The sequence below is a fragment of the Thunnus thynnus genome, chromosome 22, assembly GCF_963924715.1.
Source record: "Thunnus thynnus chromosome 22, fThuThy2.1, whole genome shotgun sequence".
Classification (NCBI taxonomy): domain Eukaryota; kingdom Metazoa; phylum Chordata; class Actinopteri; order Scombriformes; family Scombridae; genus Thunnus; species Thunnus thynnus.
Window position 1 is genome coordinate 20628038 of NC_089538.1, and position 20662 is coordinate 20648699.

The window sequence follows — 20662 nt, forward strand, 5'->3', positions numbered from 1 at the left end:
ACTCAAACATTCACCTGTCAGTCATGCAGTCCATATAAAAGCACCGTAGTGTCTATACAATAGTGATGTAGGTGAAGTTAATATCATACAGGGTGTCAAACCAGATAAGCTGTGGATGGTTCTTACACTTTCGCTCTTTCTAGAGTGAGGTAGTTCACTAAATGTCTAATCATTACATTCATCTGGTGGATGCTTTTGTCCAAAATTACTCAACCCTTAGAAGAAAAAGAGATGGATTTGATCAAAAATAGTATATATTTTTAAAAAAAACTCAATGGTTTCTTATGCGTCCTTCTGGTTGAATATTTTTGATGAAAAGCCAACAACCAAATGTCTTCACATACTGATGTAACTGCATATGATTGATCTAAATGCATATAATGCCATGCAGCCCTTGACGAAGAGGTTAAATTTAATTAGACTTGGGAAGGCACAAGTGAGGAATGAAACATCATCCCATTTTTTATTTATAAATATACAATGCAATGATAAAGATACAAAGCTTTTTATGATCATTAAACCCACAGGGGGTTAAGGTTAGCCCTAACCCACTGCTAACCCTAACCCTAGCAAAATGACTCAGACTGAAAGTTGTGATGAGTCAATGACGGAGGAAATGTTGGGCTCTTTGATCACAAGGGGAAAGTCGGGTACAAATATGAATATATAAATCACTTCGATATAAAGTCCAGTTCATGTAAAAAAAAAAAAACAACAATCTTGTATCTTATAAAGGAGACACACTGCAACAGCTTTCAGTCACATAAGTACACTTCAGTAAAAAAACAAAAACAAAAAAAAGAAAATATTAAATGAGAGAAATATTAAAATGAGAACTGTTTACAATTCTGATAATCTCAATCAAAAATCTGCATCTCTAGGAAGAAAAAAAATGCAACCAATTGTCTGTACCGATTTTATAAACCAGTATATTTGGTCGAAACAAAAAAAAAATTCTATATCACATTGCAGGAAACATTTGGAAGAAGAGTGCCATAAGTGTCAGTGTTTTCTGCAGTGCTGGAGCTTATCATCTTTTTTGACTGGAGTGTTTAATAAATACATTTATATACAATTAGCAACAACAAAACATAACATTCCTCAGCATTTTCACACACATCACATGTAACACACCTGGAGGAGGATCACCTGATAAAAAGCTTCGGATGGAACGGAAACCTTTTTTTTTTCTCTCTCTCTCTGAAATCAAGTACTGGCAGTGTTTTTCAAGTAGTCCTTCCACTCTTGACCGCATCAGCTACACAACAAAATAGATCATTTGTTAGTATCTGCCATAACAATTCATTAAAACCACTTGGTTAAAAGCACTTTGTGATAACGTGGCAGGACAGTGCAATCAACGGCAGTTTTGAATAAATGGCAGGTTTTGACACAATCCTCTGCAGCAAATATCCATAAGAAGTTAGAAATCGTGCAAAGTAAGGATTCAAAGATGATGCAGCTTCTTTTGTGCAGGTGATGTTCTATCTAACACTAAATTAATTTTTCCCTGTAATAGCACAAAGCTAGCTGTTCAGATAAATTACCCTTGTAGTTTAAATAGTGCCTGGACAAAGCACTTAGCCCTAACGTGACAAGAAATAGATCACTAGACAGAATTATCACTCCTTGTGGTCTGCATAGACTTTGTTTCAGCAAATATTTTAATGTTTTTTGCGTGTAAGAGTGAAATAAGTAGTACTATACATGAACAACTGAACCATAGCTGACACCTTACACATAAGGATAAGTCAACAAGTCCTCTAAATAAGACGAAATGGGTCAATTTGACCATGTGACTCCAGAACGACCCATAGCATTGTTTTCTAACCTGACGCCCCTATTGGCAGTAATCAGCAGTCAATATTATTTGTCTGTGCTTTCCAAAACAAATCACTGCTAAAAAAAATAATGATGTTTCATGATGTGACATCGCCGTGGTCAAGCTACGATGCTGAATGCCTATCTCGACGCAGTTGATGGACATGGCGGTTACGCTCAGTGTCCCTATGCGGCTTTTTGTCACCCCTCTTTGGACTGTTGTGAGGGTGATCTTTTGAGGTAGCAGACCTGTATGACACTTCAATGCTTGGGTAGGCAGGCTCAGTTGTTTGCCCTCCTGCTTTGGACTTGACAATAGTTTCCTAAGCCACCTTATCTCATGCAGTGAGGGGTTACCTTGGTGCGTCATAAGTACAACGTGAGTGCGTACACATGGATGAAGGTTCTGCAAGAATAAGGACTTGAAAGTGGGGTTTTCTTCTAAGCCTGGTGCATTCTTGCCCTGGAAGTACGCATGCCTCAAACGTTGGTAATAATCCCTGGGAGGCTCACGACGGGAATGTTTAATTTGGAGGGCTGTAACCATTGATATGGTCTCATCAGCAGCAAAAGAGAATTCTTCTACTAGTGCTTGACGGAGCTCTTGGTAGTCATTTCTGATTCTGGAAGGTTGTGATTGTATAAACTTGTGTATAACTTTAGAGCTGGTTTTCCACACAAGTTTAACTTTCTCACTTTGGGTTGCATGGGGCAAGTCAACTAGATTGTATTCTAGTTCCTTAAAGTAATCTTCAATGTGATGATTACAGTTGTCTGGGTCAAAATGATCAATGTCCTTAGCTATAAGCTCAAGCACTTTAAGGCGGGGACACTGTGGGGTCATTTCTGGCGCAGACAAGACTAAACTAGCACTACCATGGACATCTGCATCACGTACTACAGTTCTCTCTGGTTGAAGGGCAGGGGCTGAACAACTATTATCACTTTCCTGATAGTGCAGAGGAGAGGCTGAACAGTTCTAGTCCCCCCCCTTCGGATGGATGAGCACAGATGAATGTGTCATGTATCAGTGGCTGAGAAAAACACTGGGCAGAATATCTTCTAGAGGATAAACTACATGTCTCCTCAGTGTCTGTTTCAGAGAGATGGGGAGTAAGGTAGCTGTTAGCTCTGTCTCTCAGTGGAGGTTGAGAAGCTGACTTAATTCCCAAGAACTTAGGGTCGATTGGGAATTGTTCCAATCTTCTGAGTGGAGAGGGCGTTAACCTTTCATGATGGGAGGAGTGTGAATCGGAGTAACCGGAATCACACTGGCTGAATGCCCGTAGTGGGGCAGGACGTTCTGACCTAAGCCTTAACACTTCCACCTTGTGTGAGCAGAGGTCTAACTCTGCTGAGTGCAGGTCTTCTAGATAGCGCATGGCTTTCTTATTGGCCGTCTGAACCTCGTGGAGGAGGCAAGCATTTTGCGCTCTAAGGAAATCTACCTCCTTTTCTAGGGCTGCTTTGCTCTGACAGGCAAGGCTGGTTTGCCTGTGGAAGTTCAGAAGCAGGCATAACAATGGATCTTTGGATGCGGTCTGTGCATTATTCCTGTCCTTGAGTAGCGAGTCTATTTCTTTCCTGCACTCACTAAAATTCAACCTGCTGATGAATTCTGGGTAGCCAGGTTATAGGCTCTGTGCTAGGGACGAAATAAACTGCTCTACACAGGGTTCTCCATTATAGTCTCTGGAACGGAGGGTTAGATTAAGTTGATTGGTACAACAAAACAATGTGGTTGGCTATGGTGTTGCGTGGCAGACACTGAAGTGTAGTTTGGGCAGTACACTAGCCTAACCAAACACTGAGGTGGTCTACACTATGGGGAGTAGCTTCCTGTGGAGAAGGGGTAGCTACATCACTGTCTAATGGCTCTAGTGGGCACAACAGATTTCAACATGCACTAACTGGGATGCAGGGCAGTAACAGTTAGAGGATTGTTTCTTAAAGTTGACTCAAGCTGGAATGCACGGCAGTAACAGCTAGAGGATAACTTTTAGATTTCACAGGGCTGGTAGCACGCTGTGGCTCTATCTCACAGGCTCTATTTCTTTTCAGACTGGAATGCATGGCAGTAACAGCCAGGTACGAGCTCTCTATGTGTCACAGGGCCAGTCTGACAGCTTGACTAAATGGCATTGAATATGTGCTATTCAAATGCTGAATTGAAATTCTTACAATTTCTACAGAGTAGGTTCAACCTGAATGGCGAGCAGCAACAGCAAGCTCTTAATGTAACACTGAGGGCTTAAAGCGGTAGTTACCAATAACTCAAGATTTGGGTTATTAATTGCCTTAGCTAAATTTGATTTGAAAAATCAAATCTCACCACACTTAACTTGTTTGTAAATACAGCTAGATATCTACTCCTGTGGCAAACTAGTTGTGTTAAATATAAAGACTTTTGGATAGTCTAAAGTTTTAGATTCCAGAATTTTGGTACTGGTCAAAATTATGCTGAAATTAATATTGTACAATTATGAATAATTGCCAACAATACTCTGCCTCATGCGGGGCACCCTTTTGTTGGGCCTTGGCTACAAGTTTGGCTATCAGCAATAATTAACGATTATCAAAGATAATACCATTAACAATTATCAAAGAAATAATAATGTAGAATTGTCTTTGTTGCTTTGCTGATCCTTCTCCCCCTTCCCGAATCGTCAAAAAAGTTTAAAGAGGACTAACGAACTCAGCAAGCATACTTCGACTCACGTACACAAGCTCACCTCCATACGCACAGTCAGTATCAGGAGCGATAAGGCAGAGAGGCTCCGTTTTGTTTTGCAAAAAACCCCCCAAAAAAACAACGATTATCAAAGATAATCATTAATTATTAAAATCAATAAAATTATTAATAAGAATTAATAATAACGGGGCACCACCCTGGACTCAGGGAAAAAGATAGCCAATTCAGTCTCAAAGTGTACTAATCTATGAATTTGGGACTTTGATTAATAATTAATTTAATAACTATAATCAAAATCACCATATCAGTAGTTAGTTATGGTTTAAAGATTTGGAGTTCTTCATAGAGCAGAGGTTGGCAAAACTCATTCTTGTGCAACATTAAAACAGACAACAGGTATATCCAAAAGCATTTATTTAACAAAGGGTAAAAGCAAAACACACAATACTAATCTAGCTAAGTGTATCTATATACATGTGTGAGTGTGTGTGTATGTGTGTGTGTGTGTGTAGGGAAGACAATAGCAAGATGGCTGCAGTCACCTGATAACTGAGCCACTTCAAATTCAAATTTATGATGAGGAAAAAGGATGAGACTTACCAGTATTCAATTAATTCACGGCCATATAAAGGAAGATGATAAACTGGACACTCAGCATTCCAAATTCGACGCCAACATGGACTCCAACACCTGGAGCTGAAAGAGTGTAAAAAGAAGTCAAGATTTGTGCTTTACTGCAGGCTTGCAACTTACCCTACTTTTGTCTGTAGTCTATATTTATAATAGTTAGTTTCCCCAGAGAAGAAGTCAACATATTTACTTACTGGAAATATACTGGTTTAAACTGATTTTTAATGTAATAATCTCTCAAGAAAAGATTTCAAGATATTTACTTACTGGAGTCGACTATTGGCTTTGGCTCATCTTTGTCCTCTGTTGAAAAATGAAAAAGAATTGTTAAAATACTCCATTTGGACTCAAAAACGTTTTTTTTTATATATATATGTAAGCATGTGTGTTGGACAGACATTTAGTGTTAAGACATCCATAAATGTGACACAAACTAAACATATCTGATCAAGTATTATATCAACTGACTCACTGACAATGAGGGAAACGTGTCCTCTTCTCGTACTACTCTTCAGCTTGGGGATGAAACAGGTATAATCTCCTCCATCTCCCTTATTTACTCTGGAGATCTGAATGGAAAGGTTTCCATTTCTCATCTCCTCATGGAAGAGAGATGTCCTCCCTTTGAAGTTCTTGTGCTGAAGAGTGAGATCATCCTTCCTATTCCGGTAAACGTGCACCAAGGTTGTTCCAAGACTCCACTCCACAGTCAGATTTGTCACATCAACTGGGGACTCCAGGTGGCACGGCAGGATGACTTCCTGTCCGACTGATACCTTAACAACTTCATTAGAGCCAATCACCCTGTAGTCTCCTGAGAAAACATTAACAACAGCAGCACAGAACACGTTAAAGTGGATGTATCAATCACATTTCCAGGTCTATATTTATATTCTGGGGCTCTATTGGAATATATTTGCATGGTTTACAATTCAAAAAATTTATTACTTATTGGTCTTATGTAGCATTTTTTTGTTGGTACCATCTGAACATGGTAGTGACATGAAATGGCGTTTTGTTGCTATTTCTGCTCACTTACAATGCTTCTACCTCTTCCATATTACACAGTCTCATTATCTGTCATTTATATACAGTTATAATGTTGGATATCTATTTTAAACATGGTCAAAGTAGCAAAACCTGATGTTAACATGTGTTTAAGACAGATTTGAAAATGTTTGATGCTATCCTTTAATCAAGGAGTATTTCACTCTATGGTAGAACCTCAAAGTTGTTCATTTTATTTGCTTATTGGTTACATGTTTCAATTCATGCCTCTGTTTGAAACTGGCTGAACAATGTCCTCTACAGGCGCTATGCCGCTTTTAATGTGGACCGGAAAATCCCCCAAAAATCCCAACTCAGAAAATTGCTGAGTAAACCAGAGATGATTCTTCTGCTTTGAGTTACAGCTGTAATTTAGACTGCTGAGTCAGGATATAACTTGGACAGTATGGTTTCAATGATCCCTTAAACTGTCTTTTCCAGGAATCAGTGGGAGATCCCACTCATGTAAAAAAACAAAAAGTGCACAAAACGGTTTGTTCTGTGGAGAATTTAAATGAATAACTTTCAGATCCCCAGTTGCTGCATGTTATGCAAAATGAGGTACCAGTTCAGATCTGAGAATAAGACCTCTAGATGGGGTTTCTACTGGGATACAGTATAATAGATTTGTTAAAAAAAAATTTAAAAAAAAGAGGGAGAAGGTGATCACTTAGAAAGGGATGCCTAGTTAATCTAAATGTCTGTGGATGATTTTGGCATACATGCTTTGAATAGGCTTCTTGCTGGGACCACTATTTGCCTCTCTTAAAAAGTACAATTTTGAAGTACTTGTACTTTACTTGAGTATTTTTATGTGATGCTACCTTATACTTCCACTCCACTACATTTCAGAGGGAAATATTGTACTTTCTTCTCCACTACATTTATTTGACAGCTTTAGTTACTTTTCAGATGAAGATTTGACACAATGGATAATAGAGAGTCCATATTTCTGTGTAAATTGTTCCTCAGGGTGCTTCCCCAGTGGATGTTTTCAGTAGTGACTAGAGGAGGTACTTTACTTGAGTATTTACATGTGATGCTACTTTATACTTCCACTCCACCACATTTATTTGACAGCTTTAGTTACTTTTCAGATGAAGATTTGACACAATGGATAATATAACAAGCTTTTAAAATACAACACATTGTTAAAGATGAAACCAGTGGTTTCCAACCTTTCTGGCTTTTGACATCTTACAAAAAGCAGTGTGTAGTCGGGGTCATATTTCAGATGTCTATGAGTTGTTAACATCTCCACCAAATAGTGATTTTTCCCTCTAAACTTCTCACATGCTTTCATTTCAATAAATGTTCAAATGATCCAATATTTCACTAAAAATCAAAGATTTGTGTATCCGAACTTTGTTTTATCTTCTTTCCTCTCCCATTAATCATCTCACGACCCCTCAGATTTACTGGTTACCCTTTGGAGGGGTCTGACCCCTAGGTTGGGAACCACTGAACTAAACTAGCTAACGGTATATAAAGTAGTTGAAACTAGCTCCACCTCCAGCAGCTACAACAGTAACATGCTGCTCTAACACTGATGCTTCAGTATTAATAATCTAATGATGTCATATATAATAATATATCAGTCAGAGGGACCAAACCACTGCTTTTACTGCAATACTTTAACTACATCAAGCTGATAATACTTTTGTACTTTTACTTAAGTAAGATTTTTCATGTAGTGCTTTTACTTAGAGGTGCAATATGTAAGAATGTGAGAATTTTAGTTTAAAACATTCGAAAATAACTACAATTATCAACAAAATGTGAAGAAATAATAAAATGAGACCTTCTCTGACTTTCTCAGTTTCCTGTAACAGTCTGTGGACTGATTTCTATTTAAAGGACTCGGGATGGTTCTGATGGGAAAATCCAAGGGAGTGCCTCGCCTCTCTCCGGTCCCTCTACAGCGCCGACAGGGTGCAACACCAGTTTAGAAATGGAGTCCGACCTTGACTTTCTTCCTATTGGACAGGTAAGCTAACATTGCTGCAAAACGTGTGAAATATAGTGTGATATTGTAATTTTAGCTGGCTAATGTTAGCGCCGCTGCTCACTCAACAGGATGCTGACTGCAGCTCATTTAACGGGCACCGACGTCATTAATAAGAAGGAATTTCAGATTCTGACACATTGCATATTTAAGTTAACGATCTGATATTTCCTCCTGGTTAAATAAAAGATGATCGTTGCTCTCGATGGAGCTCATTTGACTGCAACCACTGATATTAAGTAGTAGCCGATATGATACGTATAAAGTTCCCATATTACACCATTACAATCTAAAGCATATCAATCAAAAAGGGCAAAAAAAAAAAAGCACACCAACACTTGGTGACACATATACATACAAATGGCTACACGTTAAAGCAAGAAATAGCGACATCCCTAATTTAAGGAGTGAATAATACCAACTAGTCATGACAGATCTCTGTTAAAATTAAAATGAAGGTACCTTGGCAATCCACCGCAGCCACGATGAGGAAAACCACTACTGTTCCCAAAATGATGATAACGTCTCTCATTGTTGAAGACAGTAAGGGTGTCAGGGTCCACACAGACACACTGACAGAAGTCTTTCTGTTTAAGTAACTGGAGGGAGGGGAGGGTACAGATTACGTGTACAGGGACTATCCCTCCCTGCATTGCAGTTAATTCTGATATAATCTGATCATTGGTGAAATAACTCTTCACATCCTTTACTTGAGTAAAAGTAGAATGTATATGTAGTCTAAAAATAAGGAGACAATAAGTACAATCAGCAATTTGTAGTTAAAGTATCAAAGGTAAGTACTCATTATGCAAACTGGCTTATTTTAGAGTGTTCTATTATTATGGTATATTATATTGTTTGTTTTTATCACTAACAAATACATGTAACAGCATTTTAATGCTGTAGTGCATCAATGTGGAGCCAATTTTAGATACTTTGGGTAGATGAATAGTAATAGTACTGCATTATATTATATGTGTATCATACATTTTTTTCTGAATGAGACAATTTAAACAACAGTTAGAAAATTGTTTTAATGTAAAATCATAATCTGGAAAGTTGGGCACCCTGGTGGCCTAATGGTTAAGGCACATATCACATAACTGCAACATCTATCAATATGTTATGTTATATGATATTGTAGGAGTCATTTATTTTGATTGTTGGCATGTCATTTGTTTAGTTATAACTTGCAGTATTATTTTGGACACTGGGTGGCGGTCATTAGATGCACAGGGTTTTATATCTAGAGGCATAGGTGACAGGAAACGGGAGGCAAAGGCAGGTGGAGCATATACAGTTCTTACCAGATCGGTAACAGACGCACACTACAGCTGGCAGGACAGAAACCCGGTATGTACATGACATGTACAAAGACTTCAATAAAACAACAAACTAAACGACAGCCAACGGACTGGAAAATCTGTTTTTGAATCTGCGTAAGATCACTCCTAACCTAACCTACCTGTGTATTAATGGCAAACTGGAAAAACAGGGAAAGAAAGGACATTACAAAATGAAAATTGCCATTACAGATATACTGACTGGTTGATGCTTTCATTGATTTTCTGGTTTTGTATCTCAGTTCATTTCACTGTTGAAAGGTTGTTTTTTTAAAAAAACAAACAAAAAAAACAGTTCACACCACCAGAGAGCATGAGAGCACAATTTCAGAAGAGGGGTTGAGTTTCCTTGAATTGAATTGTCCGACATATTATCAGATGGTATCAGATGGAGTCATTTAGCTCATGATGTCATCTCATCTTGTTACAGAACTAAAAGGATCTTCATATTCGCATAAAACTGAAACTGAAAATGAACAGTACCTCTTTTAACACTTTCGACTCACTTTGGAAGCAAGTTATCATCACAGATAACACATCAAGTTGCTCTCACTTTAAATGTTTAATTTTATATCTATTTTTCTGTTGTAATATAGTTCTTCTGTGTCTAATATGTTCTGTTCACCTCTGTATATGGTTAAGATGTTGTTACAGTTTCTGTACAAAGGTTGTGCACATCCTGATTTGTGCCCATTTCTCTTATTTCACTTTCACATGCTCTGTTGTCTTTGAGTAAGAATAATGTTCTGCAGAAGCATTCACTAATAAATGTAATTTAAAAGTGTTAAATATATAGTTGAGGCCCTTCTGTTCAAATTCTGCAAAAAACAGTTCACACCACCAGAGAGCAGGAGAGCACATTTTCAGAAGAGGGGTCTAATTTCCTTGAATTGAATTGTCCGACATATTATCAGATGGTAACTCTGTCATTTAGCTCATAATGTCATCTCATCTTGTTACAGACCTAAAAGGATCTTCATATTCGCATAAAACTGAAACTGAAAATGAACAGTACCTCTTTTAACACTTTCGACTCACTTTGGAAGCAAGTTATCATCACAGATAACACATCAAGTTGCTCTCACTTTAAATGTTTAATTTTATATCTATTTTTCTGTTGTAATATAATTCTTCTGTGTCTAATATGTTCTGTTCACCTCTGTATATGGTTAAGATGTTATTACAGTTTCTGTACAAAGGTTGTGCACATCCTGATTTGTGCCCATTTCTCTTATTTCACTTTCACATGCTCTGTTGTCTTTGAGTAAGAATAATGTTCTGCAGAAGCATTCACTAATAAATGTAATTTAAAAGTGTTAAATATATAGTTGAGGCCCTTCTGTTCAAATTCTGCAAACTCTTTGGGGCCGATTTCAGTAACAGTGAGGAGGCTATGATGTGTTTAACTGAGAAATTGTGAGCAATTTAGCTGCGTTAAATACTATTTACTATTTATGCTTCTCAGAAAAAGACCCTCATACAATGGGGTATTGGATACTTTTACTACCTGCTGATACTTATTTTGATCAGCTGATAGCAGCAGCAATTGTCATGAAGTGAGTGGAGCAGGTGGATGAAGAAGACGGCAGGCAGGCAGGCAGGATCAAATGCAGAAATATTTATTTAAACTCTCAAAAGACACAGGAGACACTGAGAACAGGAACCAGGAACACTGACTAGACACTCAGGAGACACCGAGACACAGGAACGAGGAAGACTGACCAGAAACGCAGACGACTCGACCAAAACTGAACTGAGAACAGGATTAAATACACGGGGTCTGATTACAAACTGAACACAGCTGAGTGAAATACATGAGGCAATCGACAAATGCGACACAACACAAGGGCAGACTGGGAGCTGATAGACTGGGGAAGACACTAGGAGCAGGTTAGAGCTAACAAGGGCTCCGATCGAAAATGCAAGAAAGTCCCCCAAAGACAAATAACATAAACAAGCTCAACCAAATGACCAGGCATAAGTGTAACATAGAAAACCCAAAAGAACAAAGACATAAAGAGTCCAAATACAACAGAAAGTCCAGTCAGGATGTGACAACAATAGACAGCAAGCAGCTCAACCCAAGAAAAATAATCACTATATTTAAAATTATATTTAAAACTTGACTTGCAGGGAGCATTTTTATATACGCTACTCAAGTTTTGGAACGTTGACCATGTTTAGCATAGATATCCCACATCATAACAGTATATAAATAACAGAAAAGCATAATATCTCCCCTTTAAGAGCTTTAAATATCCCTTCCAGACATATTAGAAGTCACATACAATAATCTGCTTTGACTAATATTTTGTGTGACGTGGTTTTTCCAAAACAAAAAATCCAGCATGGATGAATATGCAAATATTTTTAACTTCATACGTTTAACTGCTGGATACAAGATGTCCTCCCATTTCACTGTAAATTGTGAGCCTATCTTTGACATTTAAAGCCACAGCCACCACTCATGTTAGGGGAAACAGCCCACATCACTTTTGTTAGGTTTTGTTTTGTATCAGCAGTTTCCTGTGAGTGTGTGCAGGATGTGGGCTGACTACATCGTACCTGACAAGAAGACGACGAATGGACAACATCAAGACAAGATGGAGATCCCCTTACTCTGCCTAATGCTCTGTGAGAACTTTTACTTTACTAAAAAATGTTTCCTCCTACTCTGTTTTTCCTGCCTGAAGCCTTTAAGAAAACATTTTTGAAGTAGGCTATAGTTTTAATACGGTTGGAATTTAAAGAATAGGCTTAAATCAAATCCATCCACTACTCGGATGATTGCAGTGAGTGTTGACTGTTTAAATGTTAAGCTGATTATAAATAATTCATTGTCTGATTTTTATTAAACAATCAGACAAAGAAGTATTTATAATGTGCACATAATTTACACATAAATAAGCCAACTTTACTTGTAATTACGTCTCGTTTTGTGTCCTTTTCAATGCCAAAAATATAACTGACTGCAAAGAAATATACACATCTGTTAGGCAATCTTTCTTATTTACTTTATTCTTTCAATTTTTCTCTTATAATTTAGTTTTTTTTCTGCATTGAATGTGTTCTGTTCACCTTTGTATGTGGTTAAGATATTGCTACAGCTTCTTTACAAAAGACAAGAAGCCTAGTGCACGTCCTGATTTGACAGTTATCTTACTTCACTTTCACTCTGTTGGTTTAGAGCATGAATGATCATGTTCTACAGAAGGATTCAAAAATACAAAGAAATTTTTTAAAAAATATTTTAGTGCAATATATGCACTCTATGCATTGCCTGTTGGCATCTACATCCTATTGGACTCAAACTTAGCTTTATAACACATAAGGCCTTTACACACTGGGGGCGACACGACATTGCGAAATAATCGTTTGCGAATAGTTCGCATCAAAACTATTCACACCGGCAGCGATACAATTTGCGACAGCTCATTCTGCTGTCAGTCAGCCTGGTGAAAGCGATTTTTTCGTGCGATTGATTCGCACGTCAGTATATTTTTTCGAACTGTTACGAGGCGAAAAAGCGACGTGATTTTTTTCGGACCCAGGTCGATTTTTCCGAGTTTTCACACAGCGTATAAAAGCATCAACCAACCACAAAGTGTAATCTGCACAGACAGTTGTTTCATGCGACGGGCCACTTGGGGTGTTGAGTATCCTGCTGTCTGTGTTTTGAACTTATTTACCGTATCTATATTGATTGATCAGCTCCAGGTCTGTCTGTGAGCACTGCAGGCAGACAGGTAGGTTCACTCGCTACAGTGGGCGGAGAAATAAAGCCAGTGTAACATATGCATCATCACCATGTATTTATAAATACAAACACTGTGGATTTCTTCCCGTGGAGCGGACATACAAACTGTTTAGGTTCAGTAACTCCCTGCTGTCAGTCAGCCTGGTGAAGGCAGTTTGTCCTCTCAGCTCCCCAGGAGCTGCAGCTGACAGGCGGCTACAGGCCTTTAAGGCCTTAAGGCCTTTACACACTGGACGCGATTTTTTCGTGCGATTAATTCGCACGTCAATATATTTTTTCGAACTATTGTTTGTGTCATGAGGACTTTCACACAGAACGCGAATATTACGAGGCGCAAAAGCGACGTGATTTTTTTCGGACCCAGGTCGATTTTTCCCAGTTTTCACACAGCGAATAAAAGCATCAACCAATCACAAAGCGTAATCTGCACAGACAGCTGTTTCTTGCGACGGGCAACGTGGGGTGCTGAGTATCCTGCTGTATATGTTTTGAACTTATTTACCGTATCTATATTGATTGATCAGCTCCAGGTCTGTCTGTGAGCACTGCAGGTAGACAGGTAGGTTCACTCGCTACAGTGGGCGGAGAAATAAAGCCAATGAATCGATACATTGATGTATCATGTATCATATGCATCATCACCATGTATTTATAAATACAAACACTGTGGATTTCTTCCCGTGGAGCGGACATGCAAACTGTTTTGGTTCAGTAACTCCCTGCTGTCAGTCAGCCTGGTGAAGGCAGTTTGTCCTCTCAGCTCCCCAGGAGCTGCAGCTGACAGGCGGCTACTTCTGTGGACATGAGACGCTGAATGCAGGTCAGGTCATCATCACTGGAGGATGATGTCAACATCCTCCAGTGATGATGATCTTGTCCTTCTTCTCCTCACTCGACAAAAGAAGAGGAGAGCGTTATATCCGCTCAATCCTCAACGGCTCCGACCTGAGGAGTAATTGTCATCACACACAAGTTTAAACTGCTTTCACCAGGCTGACTGACAGCAGAATGAGCTGTCGCAAATTCGTTTTTCTGTGTTTCTGTCGCAAATTCGTATCGCTGCCGGTGTGAATAGTTTTGATGTTAACTATTCACACCGGCAATTTCGTGTCGTTTATTCGCGTCGCCCCCAGTGTGTAAAGGCATTTACTTCGATCAGCTGATTTTTAAACATTGGGAACAATATGTGTGACAAAATCATCTAACCTCAAAGGTCCAGGTTTTTCGGAGCTTTCACTTACATTTTACTTTGTTATCACATGACCAAAGTGCCACACTTGGGTCACTTTATGAGACCTGAACCAGCTCGATTTACCGATGACAACAGTGAACGCTCAGATAAGCAAGTAATTGTCATCACACATAATTAAGTTTAAAAATAAAACCTCGGGGAAGGAGTGTTAGTTACATATGTGAAGTAAGATCATCAGCTGAACTAATGCCAACAACAATGACAGAAACTTCCATGTACAGTACACACAAAGCTTGTGGGCAAGTACAGTATGAACAATGCTCACATGGCCATTGCTTATCTAATTTTTCGTATTGATAAAAAGTATATATCAAAAAGTATATGAATGCTCATGAAACTTGCAACTTACCAACAGTCCAACAGCAGCGGTTTTGCTTGTGGCTGACTTTTAGAACGAGAAAAGGCACATTTTTAGACAACCACAAAGTAAAGTTAATCACATATTTGCCTCAGAGGGCTTTACAATCCGCACAACATGCAACACCCTTTACCCTAAGATCACGTCTCAATCTGATGGTTTTACATTCCTTCTGTTATTCTTAATTGTCCTGTTTGAACCCACAGCAGCCACAGTGAACGTCCTTCCCAACAGATCTCAGTTCTTTTGGTACGAATCCATCTCTCTGAACTGTACAGTTCCGGCAAACTCTGACATCTGGACACTGAAGAGAAACACCTCCTCTCAGACTTCTGATTCATGCAACTCTGGCTGGGGAGTGTCACGGGATTCATCCTGCATCATTGAAGATGCCTACCCATCGGACACCGGAGTTTACTGGTGTGAGTCTAAGGGCGGGAAGTGCAGCACCATTGTCAACATCACCGTGACAGGTAATACCAAATGTGCATGGAGTTTTTATGTATTTATTATTTTCATACTGACTTTATGTTCTGCTGGTTTGACAGAGACCAGAATGTCTTTAGTCACAGTCAAGTCAAATGTATTTATAGAGCACATTTAAACACAACAGGTATTTACCAAAGTGCTTTACAGAGAAGGATGCAGTAGCAGATGAGGATGACAATTTATCAATCATAACAGATACAGATCTTTGTTGTATGATTTAAACCACTGTAACGCCTTACCTCGAATGCATACCAAATGCTTGAGATGGTCCAGGAGTACACAATGGTTGACCATATCAAAGTAGTCACCTGAACAATCCAAAAGTCAGGATTAAAATACATCAAGTCTGAAGAATGACAGCATGGTTTGTTTTTCAGACGGCATTGTGATCTTGGAAAGCCCTGCACTTCCCGTAACAGAAGGAGATGAAGTGGCACTTCACTGTTCCTACAGAGAAGCAGACAACAAAAAAGCTGTGTCCAATCTTCCTGCAAAGTTCTACAAAGATGGTGATTTCATCGGGACTGAGGATGCAGGAATGATGGTTTTTCCAGCAGTATCCATGTCTGACAGAGGCTTCTATAAGTGTGAAATCCCCATAAAAGGAGTGTCACCGCAGAGCTGGATGGATGTTAGAGGTAACAGTGACGTTCTGCTCTCTCTGCATACAATATGCATGTATGGTATGTAATATGCATATGTGTGTTTAATACAAGAAACATTTAGTTGAAGCCTCCGAATTTATAATCTGTGTGCACAGTTTTGTAATTCATACCCGAGTAGTTCTTACTTAATGCCACACAATATATAAATTATTAGTAAGTAAGTAAGTAAAGTTTATTTGTATAGCACCTTTCACAGATACAAAATCACAAAGGGCTTTACATTAATAAAAAAATACCCAATTAAAGGCAATATTAAAATAGCAAATGCACACGTTTTAAACTGGATACTGGACCAAAAATGGCACCCATTCAGTCCAGTAAGAATTTCTCAGCTGGCATATATGCCAAAAAAAGTTTCTAGCTTCCTGGTTTGCTCCCGTGTTGTGTGGCCCACTGAATATGCGCAGTAGTGTTTCCCCTGCTGGCCCCGCCCCTCAGTTAACATTGTGATAACGTCACTGATTTTTAAATAGTTTTTCTCGGCTTAAGGAAAGTTTTACAAATATAACAAATATAAAACCTCCATGGATCAAAGGTTCATAATAGAAAGTCATAATTTACATTGTTTGCAGTTCGTTGGCATTTTGAGGGGAACTGCTAGTTTAAAAACATCTCATATGTTGTTACGTAAATAGTTGGAAGTTTATCCTCCCCTCAGTGTTTTCCTGTGGCCGCCAGCTTTACTACACAGAGGCTGAAGTTAGCGTCTCTTGTCCTTCCTGTCTCTATCTTTATGCTCCCTATCGAGGTGTCCTTTCAACAGTTTTACAGACATCTCTTACAATGGTGGTCTATGGAGAAAATGCAAGAGCGGCGGTGCCCTATCCAGCATTTATAATACATCCATGCACTTAGTTCACTTATGCGTTGGGTCGGCTCTGAGAGTCGGACAACACCAAAGAGTAACGCTTGTACGTTTCTGATTACGTCCCATTGATGCACCCTGTTGAGAATATTCATATACAGTAGCACTAAATTACATACATTTAAAAAATATTTATTCATTTTTTGCAGTTTTGTAAAAATCAACTTAAAGCTACATTCATTTTTCTGGTATTGGTTCTGGGCAGGTAGCTTTTCCCTGAAAACAGCTGTACTGCATCTGGAAACAAGGTTCATGAGAGCCGTGAGACTGAGCCAAAACAGTAAAGTTGTGGGTCATAAAACCAAAACAATTAGCTAAAAGACACTAAAATGAGGAGGGGAACGGCACAGTTGGTGTGGTAATTCTCTCTGGTTTTATCATTACAAGAGACTCTTTCTACATTACACAAAATTATTTGAGCCTTTCTTAATATAAGATATTGATTAGTGCAGCTTTAAAGTTTGTGTAATATTCAGATGAAAATATGTAACTGATGAGTTGATGAGTTTGAAAGTCTGATGTTGTTTCTTCCTCACAGTCCGACCTCCGTCTCCTCCAGTCATGTCGCTGCCCGGGCTGGTGTGTACCACCCTGCTGATCATCGTCTACATTGTGTTGCTCATAGTGTGTGTGAACGTACACCACCGCTGGGCTCAAGGTAGGAACATCTGGGAAATCATAGAAATGGAAGTAAATGTAACTTTAAACAAAACCTTAATCAAAAGTTGTCCTAACATCAACACCAAAAAACTGAGCAACAACTTAAGATTTGTGTAGCTGTGTATGATGCAAAAACATATGATTTTCATAGGATTTTTATGACCTGAATTATACTGTATGTTCCAACAATGTCTTATGCTTGAACCTAAGTCCTGCAGCATTTTTTTGTTTCCATACAAAAAACATGTAGTTTTGTTGGAGTCAAAGAGAAAAAGTCCTTTAAGTCTCTGACAAAACAGGTTTAGAAAATGTGAGAAAACTTTGTAAGGTGCTGCTTGATGCATAAAAGAAGCATTTAATTAAAAACAACAACACACCAAATGTTTTATAAACTGTATATTTTATAGTGCAGCTGCTTGTGTCTGCCCATATGCTCAAAACATTGCTTGATAATGCTTTTTCAGCGTGTTTTGAAGAGTGTCTTGGGGACAAGGTGTCACAGCAAAAAATAACAGAAAAAAAGCTAAACATCCAGTGACAGTGACTGCTGTCATTTACCCTGAAGTCCCTACCTGAGCCTCAAAGTAGATGACAGTATGTCACTATGCCCGACAGGTGTGGTAAAGCCAGTCATAAGTCTTAATTCACCCAGAAGAATTCCCCTCGCCCAAATGTCTGACTTGCCACCAACCAAACTCCATTAAACTTTCAGAGTACTTCTTTCACTTTGAACAAACTGTCCTTCCTCCATGATTGTTTAGCTGCTGCCAAAGAGTGGATGACCTGAAATTTTCTCCATCTAAACCCTGACAAAACTGAAGTTCTTTTAATTGGTCCTGAAATCTTTGTCACTTCTGCTACTCAGTTTATTGGCCCACTTCACCCAAACATTAAATCCACTGCTAAGAATCTTGGTATCATCTTTGACCAGTATATGACATTTGACCATCATGTTAATAAACTTGTCCAGTCCTGTTTTCTTCATTTAAGAAATATTGCTAAAATAAGACCTATATTGCCCTCTACTGTTCTTGAACAATTACTCCACACATTCATTTTCTCCCAGTTAGACTACTGTTACTCCCTTTACACCTGCCTCAATCAGTCTTCTCTAAAACGTTTACAGTTGATCCAAAATACAGCAGCTAGACTTCCTACCAGAACTAGCCATAGGTCCCACATTACCCCTGTTCTTGCATCCCTCCATTGGCTTCCTCATTCCACTACACGACCTCTCCGATCCACAAATTTTGGCCTTCTATCTATCCCTCGCACAAACCGCAAATTAAAAGGTGACCGCGCATTTGCATTCCTAGCCCCAACTCCGTGGAACCATCTTCCACAATCTGTTAGATCTGCTGAATCCTTGGACCGTTTTAAACGCTGCCTCAAAACTCATTTATATCGTCAAGCCTTTCTATAGACCTCCCTTCTTGTTCCCCTGTCCTGTTTTATTTCATTCTGGTTGATTTCTCTCTGTGTCATGTTTGCTACTTTGTCTACATGGTTGTCTACTTTATTAATCTATCTGTGTCTGTGAAGCGCTTTGTAACTGTGTGTTTTAAAAAGTGCTTTATAAATAAAAGCTTACTTACTTAAAAAAAAATCACAAAATTTCCCATTTTATTCATTCATCTAGCTGTTCAACAAAATTTTAGTCTAAGTGGTCTAAATCGTAAAGGCTTCTCTACACTTCCTGCTAAATCCTTAAACTTTCTTGTCCAAATTGAGTAAAAAATCCCACCAAGTGTAATATTTGTGTACTAATTAATGTCAGTAACCTCCCTGCCAACAAATTCCCAAAAAATATTGCAGAGGACATGTCCGTGATGTCCTCAATGGAAGCGTTAAGGTCCTGCCAGCTTATCTGGATTTCAGTTCTAATGGAAATTATGATTATTAGACTCTCTGCTCTTCTATTTCTACAGCTCGAGCTGAAGCAAAGTGCTTCCGATGATCCTCCAGCGAAGTGACGAGTCCTGTTTCCTGCTGAGACTAAGAAGGAAAAGGAGCAACTACTGTATATATTATGACTTTGAAAATGCTTATATGCTAACCAATATTTCTGGAAATAATCAACCCAATAATTCACTAAAGGCAATATTGTAAATTTATTTATCTAATTTTTAAACTTTGTATCATATTTTCTTTTGTAATTACTTACCTGGTGCTGTTGATTGAAAAAAACTGAGCAAAAATCAAACTTTCTGCATTTGTTTTTAAATGTTTTTTATGGAGAAGCTGAACATTTTGGAGCTGACACATACTTTAGATCAAATGTCGACGACCATACATTAGTGTCTCAAGTCACCAGTGGATATTTTTATATCATATGAAGACAACAAGAACCAAAACTCTAAACCAAAAAAAAAAAAAAACTTCTCTATAATCTATAACCTATATTTAACATGTATGCTGAATTACAAAAAAAAAAAAAAACGTTGAACAAAGAATCAGAGCTTCCACTACTTTATTTGTGGCATTTCAAACAACTCCAGGTCTTCTTCAGGCAAACACCCACAAGAGAGAAATGAGGCATATATATATATATATATATATATATATGTGTAGTCAAATGACCCATGACATCACAATCATGTTCACAATTGTCAAGACAATATCATCATAAGAAAGAAGAAATAAAAATATGAATATGAAAAGTCATACAAATATGACGGAAATTCTTTAAGTCACAAAAAATATAATAAAAATAGAAATATCAAACACTAATTTTATATAAAAGTAATAGTAATAGGATGGGCGCCATATGTTAACAAGACACTAGGGGGCAACAAGGGTAATTAAAAAACATACTGTATATAGTGTGTCCAATTTAGAATTTTTAGAATTAATATAAATATATATGTAAATAGACTAAGAGTAAATAAGACAGAAGAAAAAAATCTTTATATATATATATATACACTTGGACTAAGACTTTAATATTATTGTAGGTTATCCAATCATTCTGGCTATACTGTACATTTGTTTCTAGTGCCTCTAACACATATAGTCCTACTTCAAGTGTATATATATGTATTCTTTTTCTTCTGTCTTATTTCTTCAAGGATCTATATG

General features: G+C 38.2%; 2 protein-coding genes across 3 annotated transcripts; one reads left to right on the forward strand and one right to left on the reverse strand.

The window, feature by feature from the left end:
* Nucleotides 1-444: 444 nt before the first annotated feature.
* LOC137174549 (myelin-oligodendrocyte glycoprotein-like) lies at nt 445-11270 on the reverse strand. The gene is made up of 5 exons (XM_067579931.1): nt 8658-11270; nt 5616-5957; nt 5411-5446; nt 5114-5209; nt 445-1258 (listed from the first exon to the last, which is right to left on the reverse strand). Exons 1-4 carry the CDS (start codon nt 8725-8727, stop codon nt 5124-5126), a joined length of 534 nt encoding a protein of 177 aa, XP_067436032.1. The 5' UTR covers nt 8728-11270; the 3' UTR covers nt 445-1258; nt 5114-5123.
* Nucleotides 8127-20081, forward strand: LOC137174547 (Fc receptor-like protein 5). Of its 2 annotated transcripts, none has more exons than XM_067579926.1 (6): nt 8127-8177; nt 12058-12172; nt 15112-15378; nt 15772-16032; nt 17463-17582; nt 19513-20081. In XM_067579926.1, the coding sequence occupies exons 1-6, from the start codon at nt 8142-8144 to the stop codon at nt 19539-19541; spliced, it is 828 nt and encodes a 275-aa protein (XP_067436027.1). In that variant the 5' UTR covers nt 8127-8141; the 3' UTR covers nt 19542-20081. The 2 variants fall into 2 exon arrangements, with proteins under 2 accessions (XP_067436027.1, XP_067436028.1); XM_067579927.1 differs by having other exon boundaries at nt 12061-12172.
* The last annotated feature ends 581 nt before the right edge of the window (nt 20082-20662 follow it).